The sequence below is a fragment of the Eurytemora carolleeae genome, unplaced genomic scaffold, assembly GCF_000591075.1.
Source record: "Eurytemora carolleeae unplaced genomic scaffold, Eaff_2.0 scaffold1013, whole genome shotgun sequence".
In the NCBI taxonomy this organism is placed as follows: domain Eukaryota; kingdom Metazoa; phylum Arthropoda; class Copepoda; order Calanoida; family Temoridae; genus Eurytemora; species Eurytemora carolleeae.
The window spans coordinates 84,562-96,038 of record NW_019397219.1 but is presented as its reverse complement, the minus strand read 5'-3'; the positions used below and the strand labels follow the sequence as shown (position 1 = coordinate 96,038).

Sequence of the window (11,477 nt, the reverse complement as noted above, 5' to 3'; positions counted from 1 at the left end):
GGGGGGGAGTGAGTGTGTGAGTGATTGAGTAAGTACAAAATTCTGTTTATTTACAGACATTGTTCCCCCAGCTTTACACTTGTTAAACTCCATCAAATCATTTATAACACCTTCAAAAGAATATAGAATAGACAGGAGTCCAAAGGAACTGAGTTTATGTCACAAACTCAAAGGAATTGAGTTTTTGCCACAAACTCAAATTTTATAATTCCTATTTCATTGCAAATTGATGGTATAAACCTTGGATATTTAAAACTTGATCTAACAGAATTCATAGTTTGAAATATCTGAGGTCTACAACATCGGGATCCCAAGATTAGGAAAATCATAGTTTGGGGCAAGAACTCAGTTCCTTTACAATCCTTATATCATTGCAACCCAATACGTAGACCTCAAATATATCATTGCAACCCAATACGTAGACCTCAAATATATCATTGCAACCCAATACGTAGACCTCAAATAACCTAAGTTTGAAATATCAAAGATTTTATCAGGTTGCAAAAATACAGGAATTAAAAAATATTATTTCGTTTAAAAACCCAATTCCTTGACGGTTAGAATGATTCTGTTGTCATTAAAGGTATTCGAGGGTAATAATAAATATTGTATAGTATATTAGTATACAGCTACTTAGATCATAGATGACGGTATTTAAGACCAAAGTGAATAAATACTATTTATTCACTTTGATTTAAGACCGGGGAGAAAATATATTTACAGGCTACACAGTCCTGTTAATGTTAGTTGAGAATCAAATATCATATATGTATATATGTATTGTCCAAAATAAGGTCAACCAACTTTAAACTATTAAAATTTTATTAATATTTTAAACTCTGAATAATGAATAATGTCTGGTCTGGAAAACATACAAAACATTAATATTTTATGATGAATGTTAAATCAAAAATATATTCAATCCATACAAATATTTGAAACCATTGCTCTGTATTTTAAAATTTACTTTATAATATTGTATATAATTATTTTCTTTTAAAGAACGGAAAAGATTATTTTGATGCTCTCACTTTTTTTTGAAAATCTTGGGGCTTGCTCATGTTATCCAGTTATCAATCTTTTATAGTTGACTTTTGTTTATAATACTACGTACTAGGTTTCCGGGCACCCTATCTTTTTTTATATTTTAATTCTGGCTCTATCTTTGAGCATTTTCTCAATGTATAATAAAAATAATCAAAAAAAATTTTTTTGTGGATTTTTAAAATTTTATGAATATGAAATTTTTGTGGAGACAAATTTTTGTCTAACAGACAAACAGACAAGCAAAGTATATATACATAAATAGATAGATAGAATCAATTCAGTGATTTTAAAATAATTTCAGGCTAGATTTTTTTGACCTTTTAAATTTTGACAACTTTATTTTCAGTTCCAGATAAGAAAATGATGATGTAGCTTCGAAAACACAAAAAAAAATATATTATCAAGAAAAAAAATACAAGGTAAAACAACTTTAAAATTAGTTCAGGGATCGGTAAATTTACTTTATTTGTAAAATTAGTTCAGTGGTCGGTAAATTTACTTTATTTGTAAAATTAGTTCAGTGGTCGGTAAATTTACTTTATTTGTAAAAGTAAATAAATCTTGTTTCATACAAGGTGCGCATATGAACATGGTAGTAGAGTAACGAATTTGAGATCGTTAATTATTCAGTGTCCGAATTTAATGAATTTAAGCCGCGACTCAAATCCCCCAAAAAAAGGTTTCAATTGAGCGCCAGCTTAAATCTTGAAAAATTTAATACAAAGGAATTGAGTTTTTGCCACAAACTCAGATTTTCTAATTCCTATAACTTAGCAACCCGTTTTTCTAGACCTTTGATATTTCAAACTATTAATTCTGGTAGATCAACTAGTCTAAGTTTGAAATATCAAAGGTTTACACCATCAGATTGCAAAGATATAGGGGTTAGAAAATGTAAGTTTGTTGCAAAAACTCAATTCCTTTAAGTGGAAACAACAAAATTTGAGCCGCAGCTTAAATTTAAACCGCGGCTCAAATTATTTAAATTCGACCTCTGAACTATGCTGAAGTGCCCGGTGTTGCCCGTGGAACTTTAAAAACACTCTTTATTTTTATTTCTCGAAATTTCGAAAAACAAAATCTAATTTTTTTTATAGCCTCTTTCAACCTCAAGCCGTTTGGCCAGTCATAGACTCATAGATAATATATATATATATATATATATTAGCATTGAAAAACCTGATTATAAAAGACATAAAGTAATGTTGTCCATGCTCTAGAGTACATTTGTGTTAAGAAATTCTTATTTTATATACTATGCATCTAAACAAAAACAAAGATACTCTAAAACCTAGGAAACTAAATATTCTACGGATTACAGCATTACTATGCGTGTATTTTAAATCAAAGTTGGTTTACAACAAAGATCTTGTAAATGCATAGTAAATTGAACAAATTACTTTCCTCATAATGTTCTTTAAATTGCTTCTGTAACAAAAATAATAAAGATTAAAATCAAAGCTCGAATTAGAGGTATTAAAAAAAATTGTTTAGTTTAGAATGCAGAGGGTACCAGGTGCTTACTCTGTATTGATATATTTTCTATCCCTGCTCAGTACAGTAGCAGCTCAAGATGTAAGTAAAGTAACTATTTCTGTAAGCGTAATTTCAAGTGACCCTCCAGACGAAAATAGCTATGTCCGATTTACAACGATACCCATAAACCTTTGACTGATCAAATTAATCTACAAAACGCTTCACTTGTTGAGCACTATGTTTGCCGTTTTAAGTTTAAACATTTTTATATTCACTTTTTAAGATAAGCAGAAAATAAATATTTTTTTTTCAAATTCACGTAGCGCATCAGCTGTGTTGAGTTCAAACTGTACGCAGCGTACACTGCATTTTACATGAACTCAAGTAGCGCATCAGCTGTGTTTAGTTCAAACTGTACGCAGCGTACACTGCATTTTACATGGATTCAAGAGGGTTTCAAAATATTTAAACACAAAGTTCTCTTTAATTGATAAATAGTGAAAAATCTGAAAAGTACTGTTGTAAATCGGCAATAGCCATCTTTGCATGGAGGGTCCCTTAAAATTACGCTAACAGTCCCTTTAATCTAGAGATACCATTTTTCATTTTCATTTTTTGGTTCATGAATGTCTCAAAAGGTTTATATGTCTTTTTAATTTGAATTGTTCTGTCAAACTTATGTCTCAATAAATAATCATATTGATCTTGTGAAAAAAAATAATCCTTATAAAACATTATACTCTTGTTTGTGTATACCAAAAGTCATTTCTACAGCCAAAAACTTTTAAAAGTATATTTTAACTAAAAAGCTTAAAGATCCTAAAATTAAGTTCAACTCCTTTCCGATTTCCTATAAAAAACGTTAGCATTTTCCTAAATTATAAATTTCAACAATTTTCAAGGCAACATTTTTTAACTTCTACCAGTCATAAACCTTTCTGAGCCCCTCATGGAAAACTGGCGCTTCCCTGTCCCAAATGAGGACTGAGACCCCCCCCCCCATTTGAAATTACGGCCCTGGTATCATATGATTATTTACTGAGAGTTATGACGAGATAAAACATTGTAAAACTTAAGAAAAAGATAAAGAACATTCTAGAATAGGAATGATAATATGAAGGTTAACTATTAAGCTGACAAATACTGATTTAATTCCAATTTAAAGGATTACTTGATCGTTTTACTAAAATTATCAAAAATGCATTAAAAACAACTTTTAGCAAAAATCTTGATTAAAAGTAATTCATCTTTATAAATAGATATTTTTGATCTTTTAGGGTAGTTTATACTTTATACTAACAACAAAATTGTCAGAAGTTTGTCTTTTAAGACAGAACGACAATGTATTTAGAAATATTGCAGGTAGCAACTAACTCCATCTCTGTAGAATTAGAAAGCGTATCTAATCTAACAAACTTGAGTCAGCATGAAGCCGAAGGATCAGATGATCAGGATGTAATATCAAGTACAACTCTTGGTATGCTCACAGAATTTCCAGACAAACTAGATTTTAGCTTTGGTGACCTGATAGAAACTGTTGAAACATCAGGCTCTGATGATCTTGCTGAGGGCTCAGGAGAGTCTACAAAATTACAGGAACAAGAACAAAATGGCTCTACAACTGATCTAGAACCAGAGTTAGAGCTAGAAGTTGATGATGGATCTGGAGTCACAGCCTCAATGATATTTTCTTCCCCAGCTTCCAGTGAAGGAAGTGCTTTTGAAGGCTCAGCCAATGCAGTACTTGAAGGACTAATTGATGATGTATTAGAAGGATCTACAGGGCCTGGGCTAGAGGGATCTACAGAACAAGTCACAGAGGACTCAGAGCCTTTCATGTCTAATAGCCCAATTATAGAAGTGGTCACACTTGACCCCATGACCTCTGATCAACCTGAAGTATTTACAGAAACATCTCCAGTTGAAGAAGGCAATTCTGATCCTTTGTCTGAAGGGTTTACTCTCTATGAACCAGTTGCCTCTCCTGAACCTGATTCGGAACTAGAAAACTCCCCTCTACCGGAACCACAAAGCTCAGTAGAACCTGTATTTGAAAATACAAACAGTTCACTAGATTTAAAGGAAGCAAGATCCCTTGAAGTTTCATCAGAGGAAAATCTGCCTTTAAATATCCCCTTGCCCATAGGTGAACATTTTTTATACGATTTACAAAATGAGAAAAAGTTTTATATCATACATGTATTTTTAGTTTTCACAACTACTCTCATTCCGGATTTGACATTTGAAGGCTTAGGAATACCTAATGATGTGGCGTTGGCATTTATTTTTATTTTTAAGTGTGTATTGAAACATGTTAATTGAGATTATATACTTAAAATTTTCACACACATGGTGTAGAGGGCAGCACAGAGGCAGACCACTCAGGAAATGATCACATGGATGGAATAGAAAGCAACTCCGGAAAACAAGAACCGGTTTCAGATAGTGTACAATTAGCCTCTACTTCGGTAAGCAGGAAAAAACATAGCACAGTTTTGTTTGTTTCCCTGCATGGATTCTTGTAATTCTTGTGTTAATTTCCCTCATTTTTGTTTGTTTTGTTTTCCAAACTGTATATGTGCAGTGTCCAGAAATGAAAAAATTAACTAGCTTGATGCTGGTCTGGTTTGACGAAATCAACAAAGGGACCTTGAGTATTGAGCCAGAAAATGGTGAGAAGTCTTGCTGGCTGAAATCAACAGGAAACTCGAGAAAAAGTGTCAATATGAGCCATCTTCAGCCAAAAGTCCTCTGGGGAACCATTTTCAGCCAAAAGCCCTCTGTGGAACCATCTGCACGTGATTCAGCAAGCCATAGATAAACACCATGCCCAGAATTCAAGATTTTAACGATACAAAGGGTATCGTTTAAAACAGAATGAATGTGGACCAAAGGTCTGAATGTTCTCCTAAACAAACATGGAATGAACAAAAAATAAAAAATAAAGACTATGCCGGCAGTCCATGGCAAACCCAATTCTCTTGTGGTGACATTCAAGGAGATAAAGGAAAAGGTTTCAGTTCTACACCAATTATCTCATGCATGCATTTTTATCACGTTTTCAACACCCGTGAAATGCACTTATTTCCTAAATTGCATTTAAACTTAGTTTGCACATTAGCATGTTATTCACAAATAACATTTATTTCAAATAAATATATTGCATTACACTAACCTTATTAACAACAACAAATAAACTTCTAAAATATGTGAGATTTTTTAAGATTTCATATTGATAAAAGCTCTGAAGTGACTCTTACAAAATATTATACAATGCTTCTTTTGAAACCTAATGGACCAATATATTTCGTTAGAAATTACACAAAAGTTTTTCAGGTGGATGAAAATATTTTCCATTCTTTCCAAACAAAGCAGAATAAATTTCTTCTCAATAAAATACAACATCAAAAGTTACTTTTTATCAAAATGGACTTAGGGTCCATTTGTATTTGAACGGGACCTACCCTTGTACCAGTCTCAGTGACGCGAGACAAGCACCTGTCCTATGTCGGCCCTGTCTCAACTTTGATGGCGCGGCCAGACTTTTACAGTACCTGGCCTATCAAAGACATGTTTTACCTACCCGACTACCTTAGTTTAGTGTGTTAGGCGTCTATTCGTAATTTTATGAAAGGGGCTGTCAACGTAATTTGGTGCCACCCCCTACTGAAAGTGTTCCAGACCCAATTCCCAATAGCTTCCAATTAAATATTCATCTGATCAGCAATTGGGAAGATATCATCGTTTTCCTTTTTAATTTTGTAAATTTCACTCTTAGTCTCCATGCTGCATAAATCAACACATTACTGTAGAGTAAACACAATTAATAATTATCTTCAACTCTATAAGGGCTGTGGGGTCTGAATCTTCGTATAGACTGCCCGCCCCCCCCTAGAAAAAGGCCTTAGAGAATTGGTATAGGATTGAAATGCATGTTCATAGCCCAATTTTTCAAGGCCAGCTCAAAAAAAAATTAGATCGATAACTTCTATAGTTTGGGTGCAAGGGAGGGTTGAAAAATGTCAAAAAAAGGTAAAAAAATGTTAAAAATATCAATTAAAACAAATATTAATATGTGACACATGTTTCTTCATCCATTTTTCAAGGGATTTTCAAAAATATTGTTTTCAGATATGAGCTTTAGTCATAAAAAAATTATGGGCTATTTTAGATTTTTTTAAACACAGACCGGACTTTTTACCGCCCTGTACCCTACCCTAATCATAAAAATAAAATTTACATGATATCCTTTGAACTTCTATTTATTAAAAGCCAAAAAAATTTTTACTGTGATAGTGTCAAAAATGAGAGTGCTAGGGCAAAAAAACGCCCAGCCTATTTAGGGCTAAGATAGAAAAAAGAAACGTAAACTTCTGTGTGATTTCGACTAAGAAAGTAAATATGTGCATGATTACGACTTACAAAGTAAGCTTCTGTGTGATTTCAGCTAAGAAAATAAATATCTGCATGATTACGACCAAGAAAGTAAACTTCTGTGTGATTCGGCTAAGAAAGTAAATATCTGCATGATTACGAGCTAGAAAATAAACTTCCGTATGATTCCGACTGAGAAAGTAAATATCTGCATGATTACGACCTAGAAAGTAAACTTATGTGTGAATTTGACTAAGAAAGTAAATATCTGCATGATTACGAATATGAAAGTAAACGTCTGCCGGATTACGACTAAGAAAATAAACGTCTAATAGATTAAAAATAAGAATTTATAACGAGAAGGTTGCCTGACATGAATACAATTAATGAGGAATAATTATCATTAGTTTAATCTCAAGAATTAGTAAAAACTTATACAAAGTCATAAAAGACAGAAATGCAATCTTTAAAAAAAGTAAATTAAAGAAAACTTGTAGGAAATATTGAGTAGCAACATTTTAAATCAAAATTTTGAAATTTGATTCCAAAAACAAACAAAAAATCCAAATATGAATAAAATCATTTTTTTTTCTGGATAATTCAAACATGATGACTCAAGAACTCCGTTTAAACTTTAACATCTAACAACAGCACTAATTTTGTTCTTACTAATCTGTATTATATATTCACATTTTAATGAATGATTTTCCAACGGTAGGTCACTGAGCAATTACGATTTTATAACTTGATTGATTGATTGATTAATTGCAGGATGGAGGATTGGATCTGCAGACACAGATATTCGTAATATCTGGAGTTTATGGAGGAATCCTTCTCCTTCTCATTCTTCTCCTTCTTGGACTGGCCCTCTCCTTAGTCAAGTAGGGGGGAGGTAAAAGTTAAAAGATATACAGATCTGCTTAATAAGATTGATTTTTGCGGTCAATGATAAAACTTACTTTTTATATCTCTGATATTAAATCCCAGCTTCAAATGTCACAGAACTCAGAAAATAACATAGTTAATAAATATAAAATACAGGGTGCAGTTATAACAAGTGAGATACGACCGAAAGGTCGTCGTTGATCTTTGATAGAAGGGCAAAGTGAGTCAAGAAATGTTAAACTTTTAAACTCTTTTCGGGAGTTATAACACCCCATTAAGGAAATAAGTTTTGTCAAATTTTGTCATTAAATAACTCAAATAATAATAATAATAATAATAATCAAAGACGATCTTCTATTCGTCTCTCAGCTAATTTGCTCAGTGAGACACACTGTACTTAAATTTTGTCTTTAGGTTAAAGAATCATATAGCCGGAGATATGAGATATGTTCCAACAGATCTTACAAATCCTTCCCACCAGGCAGAGATAATGTAGATATGTATATATAGACTAAAAACATATTTTTCCAAAATAAAGATACCCTTTTCGGACTAAAAATGTGTTCCTTAAGTTGTAGATAGTTATCACTTTGATTTAAAAATCTTAAGCTCTCAAGCAAAAATCGATGAGAATTTTGCCAATTACTTCTTAAAAACCAAAGCTAACAACAACTAACAAGTGCTATATAGCGCTAAATGTACATGTAAAGGGCTGCAGAAAAGATTAAGTGAGTTAGATCGGTAACATCTAAGCCCCAGGCATTACGACACTTCAAAGTCGACCCTGTCTTAAAAATTGATAAAACTTAATTCATGTGTTATATGGACTTAAAACTTGTTTTGTTAGATTGCCTTAAAAATGTGTTTTTACAAATTGTAAAAACGTCAAATTACAAAATGTTGTGAATCGACTGAAAGTTACGTCTACACTCTGATCTTGTATAGAAATTCAAATTATTCTTTAAATAGCTCTTCATTTAAATATCACGCTGACTGTCCCTTTAATACAACAATTATTGTTTAAATAGCTCTTCATTTAAATATTACGCTGACTGTCCCTTTAATACAACAATTATTGTTTACATAGCTCTTCATTTAAATATTACGCTGACTGTCCCTTTAATACAACAATTATTGTTTACATAGCTCTTCATTTAAATATTACAATGACTGTCCCTTTAATACAACAATGAAGACATGCTTCGCAAAAATCTATTAAAAAATAAAACTTTGAAATTAAAGTTTTTTCAATATTTTTAATTTAAACTTTGTTTCTGCAGTAAACTGTAAAAAATTTATTTAGAATAACTATTTAAAAAAATCAGACTCAGAGCAAGGACTTTTAAACGGATCTTGACATTATTTCCAATGACTCAAGCTTTAAACCTTCGTCTGGACCAAAAAAATAAAGATATCCATTAATAATTTACAATTGTTGTTTCAGTATAAAATTGCAGAAATTGTCAGAAATCAACACTTTTTCCAGATTGAAAAACAGATGATATCTTACCCATGCTGCTTAGATAAGAAATAGGTGTAAAGGGTCTGGGGCCTGAAAAACTGACTCTATAAATAATGTCGACTGCAGTCCCTTTAAATATGCGTATATAATATATTTATTATCTACGTAATCTTGATTATAAAGATATTTGCGTACGAGAATGGAGCCTTTAATGGCGTTGCTGACACAGAAAGAAATAACGCAGGTATTAATCAAAAAGTTTTATTGCCTATACATATTTCTCTAAACGTCATTTCTAAAAATTTTGTAACCTAATTTAAAGGTAAAATTTATGAAGTGAAACAATTGTTTTTGGACATTAAAAATTGATGGAGCGATTTACAAATTCAAAAATCATATTTCACATTTTTAAAGGACTTTAACATATGTCCATCTCAAAACTGCGTAATAATGTGGAGAGTACACTCACACAGTAAGTACCACTGAATTTGAAATTTGACTTTTGAAATTGAAAATAAAGGGTCTTAGAGATTTCCAATATAAAGTAAAGAAAACATTTTACTCACCTTCTAATATTTTGTTGACAGAAAATGATCTAGCAATGATCAAATTTTATATATTTACTTGAATACTCAATATTTCAAATACATTTAGTGTACCAATTATGCAAGTGGCCTGTATCTTGCTTCTGGTTTGCAAATATTAACACACAACTTCGTCATTTGCAAAAAGCAATTGAATAATGAATCAAAATGAAGTTTGAATTTTGAAAAAATGTATAACAGGGTTAAAAAAATAGCAAAAAAATATTTCTGAATGCACGAATGTCACTAAAAATTATCTTTAACCCTAAATTAGGAATGCGTGAGAGGGAGATGGATGAAAATGATGAAGATCTAGAGAGACTTGGATATACAGTGTACTCTGGGTCTAATAAGAACAGGTAGAACAGTACATGGTATGTACTCTGGGTCTAATAAGAACAGGTAGAATAGTACATGGTGTGTACTCTGGGTCTAATAAGAACAGGTAGAATAGTACACAGTGTACTCTTGGTCTAATAAGAACAGGTAGAATAGTACACAGTGTACTCTGGGTCTAATAAGAACAGGTAGAATAGTACACAGTGTACTCTGGTCTAAAAAGAACAGGTAGAATAGTACAGTGTACTCTGGGTCTAGTAAAAACAGGTAGAATAGTACACAGTGTACTCTGTGTCTAATAAAAACAGGTAGAATTGTACACAGTGTACTCTGGGTCTATTAAGAACCGGTAGAATAGTACACAGTGTACTCTGGTCTAAAAAGAACAGGTAGAATAGTACACAGTGTACTCTGGTTCTAATAAGAACAGGTAGAATAGTACACAGTGTACTCTGGTCTAATAAGAAATGGTAGAAAAGTACACAGTGTACTCTGGGTCTAATATGAACAGGTAGAATAGTACACAGTGTACTCTGGTCTAATAAGAACAGGTAGAATATTACACAGTGTACTCTGGGTCTAATATGAACAGGTAGAATAGTACACAGTGTACTCTGGCCTAATAAGAACAGCTAGCTTAGTACATCAATGATAAATAAACCTTTAACCAATGCTATTGGAAAAACTTTTTGTTTTACAACACTAAAAGATATACATGGCTACCCACACATGATGAGACTGTAAAGACGACATGAAAATAACAATTTAACAAGGTTAAAAAGTTCTCTGCCTCAAATATAGTTTTTTATGGCTTTGTAAAGATTTGGCAAAGAAAGAAATAAGTTTACAATTGCAGAGAATCACGAATTTAAGTAAACAGAGAGTATAGATTCCGTACAGTCGTCTTTGAAGTCTCATCCTTTGTAGCTAACCCTGAATATTAGATTACTTAAATGTGTTTCTATTTTCAGAGAAGAAGCGTATAAAGTGAGGGACGAAGTGACGGAAACCAATGATTCCATACCTTTGGAACAATTGAGGTAGAGTAGCAGAGTAGTACAGTAGTAGGATAGTAGAGTAGTAGAGTAGCAGAGTAGTAGAGTAGTAGAGTAGTAGAGTAGTTGAGTAGTAGAGTAGTAGAGTAGTAGAGTAATAGAGTAGTAGAGTAGTAGAGTAGTAGAGTAGTAGAGTAGTAGAGTAGTAGAGTAGTAGAGTAGTAGTAGAGTAGAAGAGTAGAAGAGTACAAGCGTAGTAGTGTAGTAGAGTAGTAGAGTAGTAGAGTAGTAGAGTAGTAGAGTAGTAGAGTAGAA

At 32.3% G+C, this 11,477-nt stretch overlaps 1 protein-coding gene across 3 annotated transcripts; it reads left to right on the top strand.

The window, feature by feature from the left end:
- Positions 1-1,393: 1,393 nt before the first annotated feature.
- On the top strand, positions 1,394-11,241 carry LOC111712824 (uncharacterized). 3 transcript variants are annotated; one of them, XM_023487560.1, is made up of 10 exons: positions 1,394-1,466; positions 2,547-2,622; positions 3,886-4,669; positions 4,733-4,777; positions 4,882-4,991; positions 7,669-7,778; positions 8,197-8,263; positions 9,428-9,488; positions 10,103-10,187; positions 11,139-11,241. In XM_023487560.1, the coding sequence occupies exons 2-10, from the start codon at positions 2,548-2,550 to the stop codon at positions 11,209-11,211; spliced, it is 1,410 nt and encodes a 469-aa protein (XP_023343328.1). In that variant the 5' UTR covers positions 1,394-1,466; position 2,547; the 3' UTR covers positions 11,212-11,241. The 3 variants fall into 3 exon arrangements, with proteins under 3 accessions (XP_023343328.1, XP_023343327.1, XP_023343329.1); XM_023487559.1 differs by having other exon boundaries at positions 2,542-2,622; XM_023487561.1 differs by lacking the exon at positions 4,733-4,777 and having other exon boundaries at positions 2,542-2,622.
- Positions 11,242-11,477: the final 236 nt, after the last annotated feature.